The 22169-nt window shown below is 43.6% G+C and overlaps 1 protein-coding gene across 6 annotated transcripts in view; it reads right to left on the reverse strand.

Annotated features, from left to right (window-relative positions):
- The window catches only part of LOC128689963 (major facilitator superfamily domain-containing protein 8), a 76377-nt gene that overhangs the window by 44605 nt on the left and 9603 nt on the right, over positions 1-22169 (reverse strand). For all 6 annotated transcript variants that reach the window (XM_070088548.1, XM_070088546.1, XM_070088545.1 and 3 more), the window contains one exon: positions 9263-9431. In XM_070088548.1, the coding sequence (XP_069944649.1) occupies positions 9263-9316 (54 nt within the window). In that variant the 5' untranslated portion in view covers positions 9317-9431. The remainder of the gene's footprint in view (positions 1-9262; positions 9432-22169) is intronic.

Genomic DNA, 22169 nt, shown 5'->3' on the forward strand with positions numbered 1-22169 from the left:
ATGCCGTAATGACAGTAGTTTGTATCGGTAGATAAAAGATTGTTGGGTAGACTTCAGGATGTGCATGTTTATAGAGGGGCCACAGATATATCAGATCACTTTTCAGTTGTAGCTAGTGAGAGTAAAAGATAGATGGGATACAAGGAGAATGGAAGCAGCAAGTAAGAGAAGGGTGAAGGTTTATAAACTAAAGGAGGACGCAGATATAGGCTATAGGAGAAGATATAGGCTAGTGAGAGTATAAACAAATGTTCATTATGGAATATATGAAAATAGGCTGCCTCAGTACAAACCCAAAAGTAGGTCTACTGAGAGGTATATATCTGGTCTGGTGGCTAAAGCTCCCGCTTCACACACGGAGGGCCCGGGTTCGATTCCCGGCGGGTGGAAATTCCGACACGTTTCCTTACACCTATTGTCCTGTTCACCTAGCAGCAAATAGGTACCTGGGTGTTAGTCGACTGGTGTGGGTCGCATGCTGGGGGACAAGATTAAGGACCCCAATGGAAATAAGTTAGACAGTCCTCGATGACGCACTGACTTTCTTGGGTTATCCTGGGTGGCTAACCCTCCGGGGTTAAAAATCCGAACAAAATCTTATCTTATCTCTCTTATCTCCCGCTGTATAGGAGTTTGCATATGGCGTTACATGATGAGCGTCCACCACAAAGCCGGTAGGCGCGTATTTACCTCTCGTATATCTTGACAAACCAGTCTTTATTTGAAGGATTTCGAAATACCTGATATGTAAAGGGCTGCGGGTCGTTAAAACAGAAGGTGGTAGAAAGTGTCTATCTCATTTCTGTTGAGAAAGAACGTCTGGGAAAGTAACTAACAACGATGAGGCAATTCTGGCTGCCAACACACTACACACACCTGTGTAGCCAACAGTGTGCTTCTGGTGAGTAGTTGGCAATCATTTATGCTCACCATATCCTTCAAGAAATGTGTCTTGACAGTGTGGGCATCTTGATCCAAGAAACTGGACTTCCCCTCCCTTTCCTTCCTTGACTTGAATTCAACTAGTTTCCCATTCCTCGGGCGTCTGAGGTTTAGTGTCTTTTATGATTTTTAATTATTATATTACACAGCAAAATGTATAACTTCTAGTGGACAATAAGTAATTAAGGTGTGTAGGCAACTATTTTCTGCCAACCCTCTCCGTGGTAGATTACAATCAAAATTAAGCGCTAAACCCAGAAAGGTCATACAGGTGTTCGTGGTAGAATGCTACATATGATCCCTTCCTATCCCTAATTACATCTGTCGCTACTCTCTACTTGGTAAGCAGGTCTTTTCACTCTCAGGCTTCCCATCATCACTGCCTCCAGTGTTGAGGCAGATAAGAGGGATGTTCCCATTACCTCGCATGATGTTTCCAAATCTGTTAACTGTATCCTCCATCCAAGCCCCAGGAAAACATGCCCTCTGCCTACAACTAGAACATTATTAACTATACTAGCGGTTGTGCTTGTGCCCACGATGACATGCGCACATTCCACTGACAGCACAGCAATGGAACTGATAGTCGTAAAATCTAGTGATGGGACGATACCACAGTTTTTACCAATACTGATCCCGATCCTCAATTTAAGGTCGATACCATCAACATAGTCGATACCGCCGTTCCTTTAGTAGATCCCCAGTAAAAGCTGCTTCGATCTTTATCTTCAGCTTAATCCTTGCTTGCCCATCAGTGTCTATTCCTTGTGGTTGGCATCCTTGTCATCGTTCTAGGGATGAACCTTTTTGTTCTTTAAAGGAAGTCGTATCACCTTCCTTCACCAGAAGGTACTGCTGTTCAAAACTTGGAAAAGACATTCTTAACATTTCAACAACACTAACGATGACAACTAAGAACGTATTCACAGGACACAGGTCAACTCACTACTGGTTACATCAGATTTACAGCCTAAGTGGGTGTTTAATACTGCAATTCACCTTTACACAAACTTTAAGAATATTTTAAAACCCTTAAAATAATTATTTTATTTTATTATCACACTGGCTGATTCCCACCAAGGCAGGGTGGCCCGAAAAAGAAAAACTTTCACCATCATTCACTCCATCACTGTCTTGCCAGAAGGGTGCTTTACACCACAGTTTTTAAACTGCAACATTAACACCCCTCCTTCAGAGTGCAGACGCTGTACTTCCCATCTCCAGGACTCAAGTCCGGCCTGCCGGTTTCCCTGAACCCCTTCATAAATGTTACTTTGCTCACACTCCAACAGCACGTCAAGTATTAAAAACCATTTGCCTCCATTCACTCCTATCAAACACGCTCACGCATGCCTGCTGGAAGTCCAAGCCCCTCCCACACAAAACCTCCTTTACCCCCTCCCTCCAACCTTTCCTAGGCCGACCCCTACCCCGCCTTCCTTCCACTACAGACTGATACACTCTTGAAGTCACTCTGTTTCGCTCCATTCTCTCTACATGTCCGAACCACCTCAACAACCCTTCCTCAGCCCTCTGGACAACAGTTTTGGTAATCCCGCACCTCCTCCTAACTTCCAAACTACGAATTCTCTGCATTATATTCACACCACACATTGCCCTCAGACATGACATCTCCACTGCCTCCAGCCTTCTCCTCACTGCAACATTCACCACCCATGCTTCACACCCATATAAGAGTGTTGGTAAAACAATACATTCCCCTCTTTGCTTCCAAGGACAAAGTTCTTTGTCTCCACAGACTCCTAAGTGCACCACTCACCCTTTTCCCCTCATTAATTCTATGATTCGCCTCATCTTTCATAGACCCATCCGCTGACACGTCCACTCCCAAATATCTAAATACATTCACCTCCTCCATACTCTCTCCCTCCAATCTGATATCCAATCTTTCATCACCTAATCTTTTTGTTATCCTCATAACCTTACTCTTTCCTGTATTCACTTTTAATTTTCTTCTTTTACATACCCTACCAAATTCATCCACCAATCTCTGCAACTTCTCTTCAGAATCTCCCAAGAGCACAGTGTCATCAGCAAAGAGCAACTGTGACAACTCCCACTTTGTGTGATTCTTTATCTTTTAACTCCACGCCTCTTGCCAAGACCCTCGCATTTACTTCTCTTACAACCCCATCTATAAATATATTAAACAACCACGGTGACATCACACATCCTTGTCTAAGGCCTACTTTTACTGGGAAATAATTTCCCTCTTCCCTACATACTCTAACTTGAGCCTCACTATCCTCGTAAAAACTCTTCACTGCTTTCAGTAACCTACCTCCTATACCATACACATGCAATAATTATATATATATATTTATATATATATATATTTATATATATATATTTATATATACATATTTATATATACAATAATTATATATACATATATTATGGAAAATTTTCTAGGATGCTTACCTGTATGTACCTCAACATTATATACATACCAGTAATCTCATTGGGAGACAATCATATTGTTTACCGTAGTCACCCCGTGTAGACATGTGAGAAAACTTAACCACCCCTGGTCGCACCAAGTGGTCCCCTCGACCTCACAATCTTATCCATATCTATCCGAGACCAGTATGGATTGGGTAGCACCCACAAGTACGGTGCTACTAATTAATTGTGGACTGTATAGATTATATTAGTTTAACTGAATGAAGGGGGGGGGGTAGGACACACCTGGATACATCCGTCAAGGAAAACATTTGTACATAATCCCACTACTTACCAGATGTTCTCTGGTGGTCACTTGATGTAGCTGGATCACTCGTAACCTATCTAATTATAACATACCACTACTGGCCAGTCTAAGGTTGCTATAACTAGAAGGGTTACTTAACTGTGGGTGATTGATATTCCTCATTTCTTGATTCACCATCTCATTTTCGATGTCCTGCTACACCGACACGATTCTCATTCCAGCAGGACGAGGTATCCGCTGGTTTGTCCTGCTTTAGACGTCGTGACTCAAGGAGTTTCCCTTTCCTCGTCTCGTTAACAACGAGGTCTAACGTGTTCACTCGGAGCAAACGACTTATTTCACTTCACATATTCTCTTAACTTAGCGTTATTATCATTAATTACATTACAATTCACAAGCCGATTTAACGTCTCATAACTATTATACAAACTAGAGGTCACTCCATTAAGATCTGAGACCGATGAGTGCTGATTAATCCAAGGGTAATTTTCCCCAGGACACAGTCCATTGTGACGCGTCAGTCACCCGCTCTTTATCACATTTTTACCACTCTATTACTGTGGTCCCGTAAATCCCGTTCCCTCACTCTCCACCAGGAACAATTACGACACTTCTTATTATGAGATGAGGCCTATATTAATCCTTAGGCCACCGTGAACGTCAATTTCGTGGTTCCATGTTTTCTCAGCTTCCTCACCACCATTCAAAACAATACGCGCCACTCCCTCCCGCACATCCGCGCATGCCCAAAGGGAACTCTTGGTTCTACTCTTATTTTCAAATACATTTTTGACCCATATAGACACATTAAACACCTATTAGGCACTATAGTTTCGGAAAATTAAAAAATTTTCCACACTGCGGCCGGGCGGAGGTCGTTGCTAGACGACTTACATAATGTGGAGTACAATTTTTTTCCATCTTCACTGGCCACCCATATTTATTGAACTCTCAAAATGGACTAATTGGTGTTCCATTCTCTCAGGGGCATAAGCCTATGCTCCCTGGATTAAGTTATTGGGCATACTGGAATTTTGAGACTTTACCAATAACAAGTCTCTCAGTATCCCAAGTCAGCCCCAGCACATTACTGCATATAGGCACCAACTCCATGGCCATCTATATTTATGGATCCCTCAAAATGGACTAATTAGTGTTCCATTCTCTCAGGGGCATAAGCCTATGCTCCCTGGATTAATTTATTGGACATACTGGAATTTTGAGACTTTAACAATAACAAGTCTCTCAGTATCCCAAGTCAGTCCCAGCACATTTCTTCATTATTTCATTAACCCCTTCACATATCCTCATTAGTTCCTCTTCAGTTGACGTCACACCCGGAAATTGTCCACATAAGATTATTTACCCAATTACTTCGCTCAGTGGACCGCCTGTGCATTTAAGGTGTGCATTTATCGTCGCCTGAAGTAAGAACAATTTATTATTTAACTGCTTATTAATTATATCATTATAAGCAGTCAACAATTTTGGTGTCTTGCTCAGTTCGCAGAGCTGGGTCCTTTAACTGTCCATACGCCATCCTATAATTAGTAGGTAATTCTGGACGGTCAAGCTTCCACGAAAGTCGCACCCAGTAATGTCCAGATTCACATTTAACATCCTTCAGGTATTGTTCCTGAGTAAAGGAATCATTTGGACTTTCCTCATTTACATTAATCCCTATGCTGTCCAGCTCCCACAAATTAGACTGGTTCAACATCATTCTCGATAGAAGAATACTTGTACTGGGTTGACCTTTCATGAGTAAGACACCGTGACCGTATTCACTACTTCCTCTAGTCATTATTACTAGGCGGTAGTCTGCCATATATTACATGGCCCGTACCAGTGTTGAGGAGAGTGACGCCGTATGGTTTTGGATTTATGCCCTTTATCCTGAATTTTTACATCCAACACCGTCAAGGCTACCTCAGCTAGGCCATCATTATTGCCATTAGCTGCAACCTTTACATCAGTCACTGTAGTGTCAGGGTTATTAACATTATCATTATTGTCACCATTATTATAAGAATCACATACAACCCTGCACATAACTGTATGGTGCTTTCCCTTGTTGCATTGATAGCAACTGTTCAATTTGGTATGACAATCCTTTACATTATGATTGTCTAGACATCTGATAAATCTGTCAAGTTCTTTCATTCTTTCCACTTTAATATCCCATGAATTACAGGCATTACAATTTTTAGTGAAATGAGTACCCTGGCAGAAGAGGCAGTCTCTCTTTTCCTTGCCTGACCTCTTATTAACTGGGTTACACTTACTGAGGTACTTATTCCTCTTACCTTGATGTGAGGAACCACTATTACTGATTCCTGACTTGATATGTGCCTATTTAACTCTTAACTATGATTATTACCACTGGGATTAATTTTCCCTTTTGAGACTTGACAGATACTTCAGAGTCATTATGTGTTATATCCTTAGAACTGTTTGGCTGACTGGTCTGCAATTGAACAATTAATTCCTGCCGACCTAGTCTGATTTCCTCCAGACCGTACTATGGAGGTTTTGGCAAACACACCCTTTGCATTAATAGGTTGATCAACTGCCTGGCTTACACCCTTTAATTTATTCAAAGCCTTACTTTTACAAGACAGTTTTTCTTCCAATTCGTAATGTTGATTAATTAAAACATTCATTTCCATTCTATCTGCACAATTCTCTAGCAGATCTCTTTCACAGTCTTTAAACCACAATTTGTACCAATCAAATCTACTCTCTAAAGCATCTAAATATAACTTTAATTCATTAGGGTTCACGGTTCTTTGATTCACTAAATCAAATGCCTTCGTCACATGGCTTTTAATAGCCTGTAATGATGCTTTCATTACTCTAAAATTCACGGACTTGTCAGCCACATTAACTCCATTAGATCCAGTCATGGTTAGAGAATTATTAATCACTGATTATACAACTTAAGTAGGCGCCTTATAAGAGTAATTCTTGCACTTTACTCTTGTATAAATCCTAGCCACACATGTGCTAGCAATTAATTGGGCTAATTGTCATCCATCACACGATCGATTAAACTTGTGCACCCTACACCCACTTCCTTCAATCAGTCACTTAATTATTAAGTAATTAATTCAATTAATTTTTTTCACTGATTGCACCCGGTTCTCGAAGGACCAACGGGCAGATATGGAAAATTTTCTAGGATGCTTACCTGTATGTACCTCAACATTATATACATACCAGTAATCTCATTGGGAGACAATCATATTGTTTACCGTAGTCACCCCGTGTAGACATGTGAGAAAACTTAACCACCCCTGGTCGCACCAAGTGGTCCCCTCGACCTCACAATCTTATCCATATCTATCCGAGACCAGTATGGATTGGGTAGCACCCACAAGTACGGTGCTACTAATTAATTGTGGACTGTATAGATTATATTAGTTTAACTGAATGAAGGGGGGGGGGTAGGACACACCTGGATACATCCGTCAAGGAAAACATTTGTACATAATCCCACTACTTACCAGATGTTCTCTGGTGGTCACTTGATGTAGCTGGATCACTCGTAACCTATCTAATTATAACATACCACTACTGGCCAGTCTAAGGTTGCTATAACTAGAAGGGTTACTTAACTGTGGGTGATTGATATTCCTCATTTCTTGATTCACCATCTCATTTTCGATGTCCTGCTACACCGACACGATTCTCATTCCAGCAGGACGAGGTATCCGCTGGTTTGTCCTGCTTTAGACGTCGTGACTCAAGGAGTTTCCCTTTCCTCGTCTCGTTAACAACGAGGTCTAACGTGTTCACTCGGAGCAAACGACTTATTTCACTTCACATATTCTCTTAACTTAGCGTTATTATCATTAATTACATTACAATTCACAAGCCGATTTAACGTCTCATAACTATTATACAAACTAGAGGTCACTCCATTAAGATCTGAGACCGATGAGTGCTGATTAATCCAAGGGTAATTTTCCCCAGGACACAGTCCATTGTGACGCGTCAGTCACCCGCTCTTTATCACATTTTTACCACTCTATTACTGTGGTCCCGTAAATCCCGTTCCCTCACTCTCCACCAGGAACAATTACGACACTTCTTATTATGAGATGAGGCCTATATTAATCCTTAGGCCACCGTGAACGTCAATTTCGTGGTTCCATGTTTTCTCAGCTTCCTCACCACCATTCAAAACAATACGCGCCACTCCCTCCCGCACATCCGCGCATGCCCAAAGGGAACTCTTGGTTCTACTCTTATTTTCAAATACATTTTTGACCCATATAGACACATTAAACACCTATTAGGCACTATAGTTTCGGAAAATTAAAAAATTTTCCACATATATTATGGGCACGACAAACGAGATTCTTAAAAAATAATTATATAAAAAGGAATCAAATAATAGTGTGTAATTCCTCGGGTGAATAAAATCCGCATCTTCCTGTACCTGACCAAGAAAATACGCCAAACTATTTCTACACATCAGAGACATCATAATCAGCTGACACTTTTTTAATACCCTAGTATAGTACTGTATACTAGATTACATCTCAAATGAAACAAATAGATAAAACGTATTAACTGCCAGTCATCAAAAAGTACAGCACCCTTTCAAGGATGGTGCCTTGATTCTAGCGAAGGTCTACCTTATCCAAGGAATTGAAACCACCTTTCCCTTCGAGTCAAACCTGATCACCTCATTTCTCTGGCGCTGTAAAACCTTCACGAATTTACCGCTTCTCTTCTTTCACCATATTTCTGCTTGTTGCTATTGTTGAATCTCAACTCCTGCATTATTTTCAAACCATACTTCTTTTATATTTGTTGATACGAAACAGCAAACCGGTGTATGTGTGATTAAAAGCAGGAGTGGCGGAAGATCGATCCTCCGTCTGGTAATGGCAAGACTCACGCAACCTGTGCCTCCCCTAATGCCAACTCTTCCTGGAGCGCATTCATATGTTCATCTCACAACGAACATAATATTTTATTCGGATTGTTAACCCGGGGGTAGTAATCAATGTGGCATATATCTACCGAGATCCTTTGATCCTCAGGATGCCACCCACAACAGTACAACAAAATCCAGGTATCTAGTTACTGATAGGCAAAGAATCTTATGTAGTTCGCTGAGCGAACTGCTAAGGATTGAGCCACAAGCCACCGAGTTGGAATCCCGGGTGGGTGGGATATATGTACAAGTCCCCTTACACCTGCTGTCCCTGTTCACTTAGCAGCTAAAAAAAAAAAAAAAAGGAAGGGGTACCTCTTGCAGGATAGAAATGACATGCATGTTTTCAAACAACCAAAGATAGTTTGCCCTTGTTGATTGCGTCTTAGTGATGGATCGCGATGAAAATAAGTCACTTCGTTTGGCTTTACTGGGTTATCCTAGGTAATATACACACATGTTACTATGTAAGATTACTGTAAAAATTTAAACATATCCTAACCCTACGAGGCCTGGTCACAGACCGGGCCGCGGGGGCGTTGACCCCCGGAACTCTCTCCAGGTAAACTTGAATAAACTTAAATAAGCCATACAGTACCACTTGGCTGTAGTGGGTTATTAACTGTCTGAAGGTGTCGTACTTGTTGCAGGTAAGGCCACACGCCCGTCAACACGATGGAGAAGCCGATGGACATGACGAAGGTAGTAACGTATACGACATAGTGCGAGCGTCGGCGGGCGCGTCGCTCCGATGGTATCTCCAACACTGGTGGCGACTCATCCTCTGGTATGTGAACTGATGCTCCATTCCTGCAACAAGGCATTACGGCAAATAAAAAACAATCGTGCGAATCATACGCTGATACAGCGCCCAAAGAATATCATGATAACCAAGGACAAGCTATAAACCCGTAAAGGTTGTACAGTACCTGGGAATGAAAGTAATCTGGATTGATTTCATAAATGTAATGCCCTGATTCCTAGAATCAGGAGCTCTTTACCAGCACCAAGACATCCCTTTGAAGGGAACACATGTAGTAGTGGAAGATCTATCCTGTTATAATGGCGAGACACTCAACCTAACTGCTACTACTCACCTCGTGTCCATGAAATCCTATCTAGCTATGAGTTTAGGTTTTAGTTAAAATTAAATGAAGCAGGAAAGGCACTAGCAATACTAGTCACGGCTCAGGCTTCGATCCACCATTTAGGAAAAGACAGAATAATATCACGTGGTTTACACCCTCGATGGAGACCACCCTGGCAGTAACCAATAGTGAATAACTGAATAATAAAAGCCATAATACCCTGGATGCAAGAATTTAGAACTCACAAATTGGAAATCTTAACACGTGTTGGAGTATTACATAGCCGTCAAGTGATAAAAAGGCTCACATAAAGCTAAATGAAACCTTATTAACACGGTTTCACATGAGGCCCTATCAAGCTTTATCTGTACTTAATAAAGCATCATGTAGGTGACGTCATACTAATTATTATAATCAACGAAAGCGCTAGAACGTCGTACTATTAAAGGTCTCATTTTGCTGTACGCGTCTTTTTACCAAATGCCAACAAGATGGCATTTTTGTCTGTCCTGGACCAGGATTGACAAACCTTGCCTTCTTTCCATTTTCGATTTATAGGTTTTACGCCAAGTACAAATAAGCTGGTAAAAGGTGCATGCTACAGAGCATATGCATCATCTGCTAAAGAGCTTGCAGTTTGTTCAAAGTTCTAAAGCCAACTTCTGAGCTACATGCTGGCTATGGAAGAATTCACTCATGAGCCCGTAATTTTATGAAACAATTATCGTAGACCGAAGAGTAATTCCTTAGCCTAGGGCAAGAATAAATCCTCATCTAACATGTCATAGATCCCACTCAAGAAGACAACATTTTGTTGTCAGGCACTGTACTCCTGTTGCGTACATCGGACTGTATCTTGTCTTGACCAGAAAGATAATCTGCTGTGCTCAGACCTTCCTGCTTAAACTAGTGTTTTTCCGGTCGATGCACCATCCGAGAACGCTATCAAACCACTATACGGATACCTGGAGTTTACTTGGAGAGGGTTTCGGGGGTCAACGCCCCCGCGGCCCGGTCTGAGATCAGGGTCTGATCAACCAGGCTGTTACTGCTGGCTGCATGCAAGCTGAAGTACGAACCACAACCCGGTTGGTCTGGTACTGACTTTAGGTGCCTGTCCAGTGCCTTCTTAAAAACAGCCAGGGGTCTATTAGTAATCCCCCTTATGTATGCTGGGAGGCAACTGAACAGTCTTGGGCCCCGGACACTATTGTGTTATCTCTCAGTGTACTCGTGGCGCCCCTGCTTTTCATCGGGGGAATGCTGCATCTCCTGCCGAGTCTTTTGCTTTTATAGGGAGCGATTTTCGTGTGCAGGTTTGGTATCAATCCCTCCAGGATCTTCCGAGTGTATATTATCATGTATCTCTCTCGCCTGCGTTCGAGGGAATACAGATCAAGGACCTTCAACCGTTCCCAGTAGTTTCGGTACATTATCGTACCTATGTGTGCCGTGAAAGTTCTTTGTACACTCTCCAGGTCTGCAATGTCGCCAGCCTTGAAGGGGGCCGTTAGTGTACAGCAGTATTCCAGCCTAGAGAGCACAAGTGATTTGAAGAGAATCATCATAGGCTTGGCATCCCTAGTTTTGAAGGTTCTCATTATCCATCCTATCATTTTCCTAGCGGATGAGGTTGATACATTGTTGTGATACAGTGTAGATACAGTGTTGTGGCTTGAACTCGCGGCAAAAGAGTCGTAAAACTCTAGGCCAGTGCGTAAGCCACTGGGCCAGCTAGCTACAAGATTCATCGAACTAGGTATATTTATACACCATAGGGAGGTTAGCATGGGTCCCACTGTGACCACAAATGCAAGTTTTTACAGATGAATTTCCCGCCAGCCAGTGTGGCCGTGACGAACGGCCAATGAGGAAAAATTCCAGTTACATTATGGTAAAATTGTGAAAATATAAATGATCTCGGGGTACAATAAAAACTCAGTCACTGAACAGAGCGGAAGTCTAATGGGATAGACTTAATAATGCCAGAGGCTCTCACTTTCAAGGATGACAACCCGGTAGAAAAGGAGAGGTTGGATAAATAGAACTTTTAAAACAAAAGGGGCCAAGCCAATGATGATACTCATCAGGTTACTTCCTCTCTCTCAGATGGAATGTTGCTGTATACTAAGCCTTCACTGTTTGAATAACCTCAAACACCTAATTACCGGAAACACTTTAAGTACCTAGATGCATATGCTACTCATTTTTTATAGAGGTGGACCGGTAAGCTAGCAGAAGGCCTCTGTCAGATGACCAAACGCTCCAGTGGCTGGTTATCATATGACTAAGAACCGCGTCAGAAACACTTGTCCTATTTCCTGACGAATCTTATCTAGCTTAACCTAAGTACCTCGAACTGTACTCTTTAGAACGTAGGAAAGAAAGATGTATCATAATCAGCTAGGCTTTTATTACCCACAGCCTGCAGACAGACATCAGACCCTTCCAGACCCAGTACATCTTGCACGAACTTGCCCAATTTCCTCTAGAAAGCTAACTTTCAACGCCATTTTTTTTTACATTTGCTTTTAAACGCTTAAAGAGTTGTGAGCAGTAAAGCAACAGCAAAGAACTACAGACCAATAGCACTAACATCCCATATCATAAAAATCTTTGAAAGGGTCCTAAGAAGCAAGATCACCACGCATCTAGAAACCCATCAGTTACACAACCCAGGGCAACATGGGTTTAGAACAGGTCGCTCCTGTCTGTCTCAACTATTGGACCACTACGACAAGGTCCTAAATGCACTAGAAGACAAAAAGAATGCAGATGTAATATATACAGACTTTGCAAAAGCCTTCGACAAGTGTGACCATGGCGTAATAGCGCACAAAATGCGTGCTAAAGGAATAACAGGAAAAGTCGGTCGATGGATCTATAATTTCCTCACTAACAGAACACAGAGAGTAGTCGTCAACAGAGTAAAGTCCGAGGCAGCTACGGTGAAAAGCTCTGTTCCACAAGGCACAGTACTCGCTCCCATCTTGTTCCTCATCCTTATATCCGACATAGACAAGGATGTCAGCCACAGCACCGTGTCTTCCTTTGCAGATGACACCCGAATCTGCATGACAGTGTCTTCCATTGCAGACACTGCAAAGCTCCAGGCAGACATCAACCAAATCTTTCAGTGGGCTGCAGAAAACAATATGAAGTTCAACGATGAGAAATTTCAATTACTCAGATATGGTAAACATGAGGAAATTAAATCTTCATCAGAGTACAAAACAAATTCTGGCCACAAAATAGAGCGAAACACCAACGTCAAAGACCTGGGAGTGATCATGTCGGAGGATCTCACCTTCAAGGACCATAACATTGTATCAATCGCATCTGCTAGAAAAATGACAGGATGGATAATGAGAATCTTCAAAACTAGGGAGGCCAAGCCCATGATGACACTCTTCAGGTCACTTGTTCTATCTAGGCTGGAATATTGCTGCACACTAACAGCACCTTTCAAGGCAGGTGAAATTGCCGACCTAGAAAATGTACAGAGAACTTTCACGGCGCGCATAACGGAGATAAAACACCTCAATTATTGGGAGCGCTTGAGGTTCCTAAACCTGTATTCCCTGGAACGCAGGAGGGAGAGATACATGATTATATACACCTGGAAAATCCTAGAGGGACTAGTACCGAACTTGCACACGAAAATCACTACGAAAGCAAAAGACTTGGCAGACGATGCACCATCCCCCCAATGAAAAGCAGGGGTGTCACTAGCACGTTAAGAGACCATACAATAAGTGTCAGGGGCCCGAGACTGTTCAACTGCCTCCCAGCACACATAAGGGGGATTACCAACAGACCCCTGGCAGTCTTCAAGCTGGCACTGGACAAGCACCTAAAGTCAGTTCCGGATCAGCCGGGCTGTAGCTCGTATGTTGGTTTGCGTGCAGCCAGCAGCAACAGCCTGGTTGATCAGGTTCTGATCCACCAGGAGGCCTGGTCTCAGACCGGGCCGCGGGGGCGTTGACCCCCGGAACTCTCTCCAGGTAAACTCCAGGTAACTGTAATTATTGCATCGTAAGTACATATCAACCGTATAACCTTAGCGACATACAGTACACAAAACTAGAAATGCTTTCAAGAACCTTGAAAAAACAATTTAGGACGTCATACACAACGTACGTCAGGTTCACAACGGAGCATGCATGCGCTAGCTAGGATTATACACCCGATGTGTGTGTATGTGTGTGTGTGTGTGTGTGTGTGTGTGTGTGTGTGTGTGTGTGTGTGTGTGTGTGTGTGTGTGTGTGTGTGTTAGTTACCATTTTGTCCTAGGCACATGTCGATTAGACACTAGGCCTGTTGTATATGAGTACGTGTGTGTGTGTGTGTGTGTGTGTGTGTGTGTGTGTGTGTGTGTGTGTGTGTGTGTGTGTGTGTGTGTGTGTGTGTGTGTGTGTGTGTGTGTGTGTTTCTCCTCTACGCTCTTTCCATTCTGCACAGCTGGTCGAGTGCTTTTGCCTTAACGAATTGACAAGAATGGTTCTGTCATCACCTGGAGTTGACAAGAGTGGTTCTGTCATCACCTGGAGTTGACAAGAGTGGTTCTGTCATCACCTGGAGTTGACAAGAGTGGTTCCGTCATCACCTGGAGTTGACAAGAGTGGTTCCGTCATCACCTGGAGTTGACAAGAGTGGTTCTGTCATCACCTGGAGTTGACAAGAGTGGTTCTGTCATCACCTGAGTTGACAAGAATGGTTCTGTCATCACCTGGAGTTGACAAGAATGGTTCTGTCATCACCTGGAGTTGACAACAGTGGTTCTGTCATCACCTGGAGTTGACAAGAGTGGTTCTGTCATCACCTGGAGTTGACAAGAGTGGTTCTGTCATCACCTGGAGTTGACAAGAGTGGTTCTGTCGTCACCTGGAGTTGACAAGAGTGGTTCTGTCGTCACCTGTAGTTGACAAGAGTGGTTCTGTCGTCACCTGTAGTTGACAAGAGTGGTTCTGTCGTCACCTGGAGTTGACAAGAGTGGTTCTGTCGTCACCTGGAGTTGACAAGAGTGGTTCTGTCGTCACCTGTAGTTGACAAGAGTGGTTCTGTTGTCACCTGGAGTTGACAAGAGTGGTTCTGTCATCACCTGTAGTTGACAAGAGTGGTTCTGTCGTCACCTGGAGATGACAAGAGTGGTTCTGTCGTCACCTGGAGTTGACAAGAGTGGCTCTGTCATCACCTGGAGTTGACAAGAGTGGTTCTGTCATCACCTGGAGTTGACAAGAGTGGTTCTGTCATCACCTGGAGTTGACAAGAGTGGTTCTGTCATCACCTGGAGTTGACAAGAGTGGTTCTGTCGTCACCTGGAGTTGACAAGAGTGGTTCTGTCATCACCTGGAGTTGACAAGAGTGGTTCTGTCATCACCTGGAGTTGACAAGAGTGGTTCTGTCGTCACCTGGAGTTGACAAGAGTGGTTCTGTCGTCACCTGTAGTTGACAAGAGTGGTTCTGTCGTCACCTGTAGTTGACAAGAGTGGTTCTGTCGTCACCTGTAGTTGACAAGAGTGGTTCTGTCGTCACCTGTAGTTGACAAGAGTGGTTCTGTCGTCACCTGGAGTTGACAAGAGTGGTTCTGTCGTCACCTGGAGCTGACAAGAGTGGTTCTGTCGTCACCTGGAGTTGACAAGAGTGGCTCTGTCATCACCTGGAGTTGACAAGAGTGGTTCTGTCATCACCTGGAGTTGACAAGAGTGGTTCTGTCATCACCTGGAGTTGACAAGAGTGGTTCTGTCATCACCTGGAGTTGACAAGAGTGGGTCTGTCATCACCTGGAGTTGACAAGAGTGGTTGTCATGATCACTAAAGTTCGTGGCTGAGAGCAGCAACAAAGTCTAATTGAGGTGCCTTAATCAACATGACAAACAGGCACATTAACACCTCCAGTGCTGGTGGCTGCCGTAACAACAGTGGCGGTAGCGGCCGTGACAACAATGGTGGTGGCTGCCGTAACAACAGTGTTGTTGGCTGCCGTGACAACAATGGTGGTGGCTGCCGTAACAACAGTGGTGATGGTGGCCGTGTGTGTGTGTGTGTGTGTGTGTGTGTGTGTGTGTGTGTGTGTGTGTGTGTGTGTGTGTGTGTGTGTGTGTGTGTGTGTGTGTGTGTGTGCGTGCGTGCGTGTGTGTGCGTGCGTGCGTGTGCGTGCGTGCGTGTGCGTGCTTGTGCGTGTGTGTGTGTGTGTGTGTGTGTGTGTGTGTGTGTGTGTGTGTGTGTGTGTGTGTGTGTGTGTGTGTGTGTGTGTGTGTGCGCGTGTGTGCGTGTTTGCGTGTGTGTGTACTCACCTAGTTGAGGTTGCGGGGGTCGATTCCAAGCTCCTGGCCCCGCCTCTTCACTGATCGCTACTAGGTCACTCTCCCTGAGCCGTGAGCTTTATCATACCTCTGCTTAAAGCTATGTATGGATCCTGCCTCCACTACATCGCTTCCCAAACTATTCCACTTACTGACTACTCTGTGGCTGAAGAAATACTTCCTAACATCCCTGTGATTCATCTGTGTCTTCAACTTCCAACTGTGTCCCCTTGTTACTGTGTCCAATCTCTGGAACATCCTGTCTTTGTCCACCTTGTCAATTCCTCTCAGTATTTTGTATGTCGTTATCATGTCCCCCCCTATCTCTCCTGTCCTCCAGTGTCGTCAGGTTGATTTCCCTTAACCTCTCCTCGTAGGACATACCTCTTAGCTCTGGGACTAGTCTTGTTGCAAACCTCTGCACTTTCTCTAGTTTCTTTACATGCTTGGCTAGGTGTGGGTTCCAAACGGGTGCCGCATACTCCAATATGGGCCTAACGTACACGGTGTACAGGGTCCTGAACGATTCCTTATTGAGATGTCGGAATGCTGTTTTGAGGTTTGCTAGGCGCCCATATGCTGCAGCAGTTATTTGGTTGATGTGCACTTCAGGAGATGTGCCTGGTGTTATACTCACCCCAAGATCTTTTTCCCTGGGTGAGGTTTGTAGTCTCTGGCCCCCTAGACTGTACTCCGTCTGCGGTCTTCTTTGCCCTTCCCCAATCTTCATGACTTTGCACTTGGTGGGATTGAACTCCAGGAGCCAATTGCTGGACCAGGTCTGCAGCCTGTCCAGATCCCTTTGTAGTTCTGCCTGGTCTTCGATCGAGTGAATTCTTCTCATCAACTTCACGTCATCTGCAAACAGGGACACCTCAGAGTCTATTCCTTCCGTCATGTCGTTCACAAATACCAGAAACAGCACTGGTCCTAGCACTGACCCCTGTGGGACCCCGCTGGTCACAGGTGCCCACTCTGACACCTCGCCACGTACCATGACTCGCTGCTGTCTTCCTGACAAGTATTCCCTGATCCATTGTAGTGCCTTCCCTGTTATCCCTGCTTGGTCCTCCAGTTTTTGCACCAATCTCTTGTGTGGAACTGTGTCAAACGCCTTCTTGCAGTCCAAGAATATGCAATCCACCCACCCCTCTTTCTCTTGTCTTACTGCTGTCACCATGTCATAGAACTCCAGTAGGTTTGTGACACAGGATTTCCTGTCCCTGAAACCATGTTGGCTGCTGTTGATGAGATCATTCCTTTCTAGGTGTTCTAGGTGTATGTGTGTATGTGTGTATGTGTGTGTGTGTGTGTGTGTGTGTGTGTGTGTGTGTGTGTGTGTGTGTGTGCGTGTGTGCGTGTGTGTGTGCGTGTGTGCGTGTGTGCGTGTGTGCGCGTGCGTGCGTGTGCGTGCGTGTGCGTGCGTGTGTGTGCGTGTGCGTGTGCGCGTGTGCGTGTGTGCGCGTGCGCGTGTGCGTGTGTGTGTGTGTGTCTTAAAACTGTGTATGGTTCCTGCCTCCACTACGTCGTTTTCTAGGCTATTCCAATGCCTTACAACTCTATGACTGAAGAAATACTTCCTAATATCTCTCTGACTCATTTGTGTCTTCAACTTCCAATTGTGGCCTCTTGTTTCTGTGTCCCCTCCCTGGAACATCCTGTCTTTGTCCACCTTGTCTATTCCACGCAGTATTTTATATGTCGTTACCATGTCTCCCCTGACCCTCCTGTCCTCCAGTGTCGTCAGGCCGATTTCCCTTAATCTTTCTTCATAGGACATTCCCCTTAGCTCTGGAACTAACCTTGTGGCAAACCTTTGTACTTTCTCTAGTTTCTTGACGTGCTTTATCAAGTGCGGGTTCCAAACAGGTGCTGCATACTCCAGTATGGGCCTGACATACACGGTGTACAGTGTCTTGAACGATTCCTTACTAAGGTATCGGAATGCTGTTCTCAGGTTTGCCAGGCGCCCATATGCTGCAGCAGTTATCTGATTGATGTGTGCGTCCGGAGACATGCTCGGTGTTATACTCACCCCAAGATCTTTCTCCTTGAGTGAGGTTTGCAGTCTTTGGCCACCTAGCCTATACTCTGTCTGTGGTCTTCTGTGCCCTTCCCCTATCTTCATGACTTTGCATTTGGCAGGATTAAATTCGAGAAGCCATTTGCTGGACCAGGTGTCCAGTCTGTCCAGGTCTCTTTGAAGTCCTGCCTGGTCCTCATCAGATTTAATTCTCCTCATTAACTTCACATCATCTGCAAACAGGGACACTTCTGAGTGTGTGTGTGTGTGTGTACTCACCTATTTGTGGTTGCAGGGGTCGAGTCATAGCTCCTGGCCCCGCCTCTTCACTGATTGCTACTAGGTCCTCTCTCTCCCTGCTCCATGAGCTTTATCATACCTCGCCTTAAAACTATGTATGGTTCCCGCCTCCACTACTTCACTTTCTAGACTATTCCACGACTTGACTACTCTATGACTGAAGAAATACTTCCTAACATCCCTTTGATTCATCTGAGTCTTCAACTTCCAATTGTGACCTCTTGTGTATGTGTCCCATCTCTGGAACATCCTGTCTTTGTCCACCTTGTCTATTCCACGCAGTATTTTATATGTCGTTACCATGTCTCCCCTGACCCTCCTGTCCTCCAGTGTCGTCAGGCCGATTTCCCTTAATCTTTCTTCATAGGACATTCCCCTTAGCTCTGGAACTAACCTTGTGGCAAACCTTTGTACTTTCTCTAGTTTCTTGACGTGCTTTATCAAGTGCGGGTTCCAAACAGGTGCTGCATACTCCAGTATGGGCCTGACATACACGGTGTACAGTGTCTTGAACGATTCCTTACTAAGGTATCGGAATGCTGTTCTCAGGTTTGCCAGGCGCCCATATGCTGCAGCAGTTATCTGATTGATGTGTGCGTCCGGAGACATGCTCGGTGTTATACTCACCCCAAGATCTTTCTCCTTGAGTGAGGTTTGCAGTCTTTGGCCACCTAGCCTATACTCTGTCTGTGGTCTTCTGTGCCCTTCCCCTATCTTCATGACTTTGCATTTGGCAGGATTAAATTCGAGAAGCCATTTGCTGGACCAGGTGTCCAGTCTGTCCAGGTCTCTTTGAAGTCCTGCCTGGTCCTCATCAGATTTAATTCTCCTCATTAACTTCACATCATCTGCAAACAGGGACACTTCTGAGTGTGTGTGTGTGTGTGTGTACTCACCTATTTGTGGTTGCAGGGGTCGAGTCATAGCTCCTGGCCCCGCCTCTTCACTGATTGCTACTAGGTCCTCTCTCTCCCTGCTCCATGAGCTTTATCATACCTCGCCTTAAAACTATGTATGGTTCCCGCCTCCACTACTTCACTTTCTAGACTATTCCACGACTTGACTACTCTATGACTGAAGAAATACTTCCTAACATCCCTTTGATTCATCTGAGTCTTCAACTTCCAATTGTGACCTCTTGTGTATGTGTCCCATCTCTGGAACATCCTGTCTTTGTCCACCGTGTCTATTCTGCGCAGTATTTTATATGTCGTTATCATGTCTCCCCTGACCCTCCTGGCCTCCAGTGTCGTCAGGCCGATTTCCCTCAACCTTTCTTCGTACGACAATCCCCGTAGCTCTGGGACTAGTCTTGTTGCAAACCTTTGCACTTTCTCTAATTTCTTGACGTGCTTGACTAGGTGTGGATTCCAAACTGGTGCTGCATACTCCAGTATGGGCCTGACGTAAATGGTATACAGTGTCTTGAACGACTCCTTATTGAGGTATCGGAACGCTATCCGTAGGTTTGCCAGGCGCCCGTATGCTGCAGCAGTTATCTGATTTGTGTACTCACCTATTTGTGGTTGCAGGGGTCGAGTCCTAGCTCCTCTGTGTGTGTGTGTGTGTGTGTGTGTGTGTGTGTGTGTGTGTGTGTGTGTGTGTGTGTGTGTGTGTGTGTGAGAGAGAGATACAAAAGTTTTCGATGAGACTGGTATTGAAATTGGGGGATATGACTATAATAAAACTCTAAGAGAGAGCGGCTAGGCCCTGGGAAGCCAGGGTACCAGCAACAGAGAGAGAGAGAAAGAGAAATACAAGTTTTTGATGAGACTGGTATTGAAATTCGGGGGGATATGATTATGATAAAATACTCTGGTGAAGAGAGAGTCGCTAGTCCCTGGGAAGCCAGGGGACCAGCAACAGCTAAGACATAGATGAGCCAAAGTGTCGTAAAAAGGCTCGTATTTTTTTCAGTTTCAGTGTGATGAACAAGAGGAAAGCATTAGAGGAAGAGGAAGTGGTGGCAACACACGAGTAATAATGACACGAAGAAAAACCCGATCTCTCTCATAATGATCATGTAACCTCCATAGATACCGGTGGCAACCAGAGTAAGAGACCTTGAGAGAGATTATCTCAACTCTCTACTCTCAATATTGAGACAGTGGACTTGGTTCTTGCACCTTGTTGCTCACTCAGCAAAGATCTTGACCCTACCCCACCGTATTAGGGTCATTCCATTCTTGGATACACAACACACAAATGGTGGGCCTTTTAAAATATTTGTCCTGGCTGCACATGCCACGCTCCTGCAAACACTACTTTTGAAGTTAACTGCAACATATTTGCTTCTATACTTTTTAGAACCATGAGAACCCATACGGGTTTAGCGCTTAATTTGATTATAATATGAGAAACATGAGGATATATAGCTCTAAGATTTTTGATGATGTTTGATAAATCTATTATTATTATAATCATGGGGGAGCGCTAAACCCGTAGGATTATACAGCTTGATAAATCTATTAAATCCCGTCCAACTGACAATACTCAGGAGGCTCTGTATAAGCCAAGAAAACATACTATGGAACTGAACCCCAAATTGAAAACAGACATGATAATGTGCAAGTGTTATCTTACACTGAGAACTTCTTTCATCTGCTCAATGTGAAAAGCTATTTTGAAGAACGATAATAGTGACAAAGACCTTGAAAGACCTCGAGTGTCAAATGATTGTTTATTTGGTTCCCTGTCAAGTTATAAATTCTAGGATAAACTGGGAACTTCCTTAAGATCAAGCTAAAATACAATATAAATATGCTTTAACAGAATAAGAGAAAAGTATTTTATTCATTCATCTTAGAACACAAGCTAACTAACATCAACAGATTATTTCTTCGTAACTCATAATTATTAAGCGTAACATTGAGCTGTTTCTTGCTAAGAATAATAAACAATAAATATCAAGCCGAAGTCTTAATATATAAAAGCTACAGTTTTCAAATTCAATATATAGCTCATGGCCTCATGAAAGAGAGAGGCTTCACCAAACAGTAACTATGATACGGATAAGTTTAGGAAAAGAGCAAGTGAGCAAACACTTTAAGACATTTTAAAGGAAACACTTCAATCCTTGGACTTATTTACAGCAATAATACACAGGGAACACACCTTACTTGTGCTGAAGCACAAGTAAGGATTAGACAGGTTAGGAATAATAAGTAAATGATACACTCAAGGTCACCTTACGAATTAAAAAATTAATCCCAACTTGCCTTCACTGCACCATATTTAAGGCGTTGTTGCTTACAAGACTCCCTTTATCGTTAATTCTAATAACACTAAGCAGGGAGCTTGCGATATCACAATATGGAAAATAACCACTGAAAAAAGTGTATTTCCAAGTACTTTCGTGATTTCCTAAATTATCTATTTCTTGTACACTGTGTATCACTGCCGTGAACAAAAGGTTCTTGGATAGAAACGTTTCAATGAAAATATAAATTTGCTCACATGTCATTTTCCATTTATCAAATAACTGAAAATTGTTTTAAAACAAAACACGAATTACAGTATATACACTCACCTCTTCACCACTGTTCGTATCTTTATTTTCATCTCAACATAATGCTAGTTAACAAACCACACCACGGGTGGGGATAGAACCCGCGATCAGTCTCAATCTCTGATCAGTCTCAAAACTCTGATCGCGGGTTCTATCTCCGCCCGTGGTGTGGTTTGTTTGCAATCGTGTCATTACGATTTCGTGAGTCATAATGCTAGTTATGAATTAAATAAATTTTGAAAAATTCCTTAATCTAAATTAGTTAAATTTATATAACATTAATAGTGTTTCGTATCTTAAAATAAAAAGAATATACGAACTTGC

The sequence above is a fragment of the Cherax quadricarinatus genome, chromosome 25, assembly GCF_038502225.1.
Source record: "Cherax quadricarinatus isolate ZL_2023a chromosome 25, ASM3850222v1, whole genome shotgun sequence".
In the NCBI taxonomy this organism is placed as follows: domain Eukaryota; kingdom Metazoa; phylum Arthropoda; class Malacostraca; order Decapoda; family Parastacidae; genus Cherax; species Cherax quadricarinatus.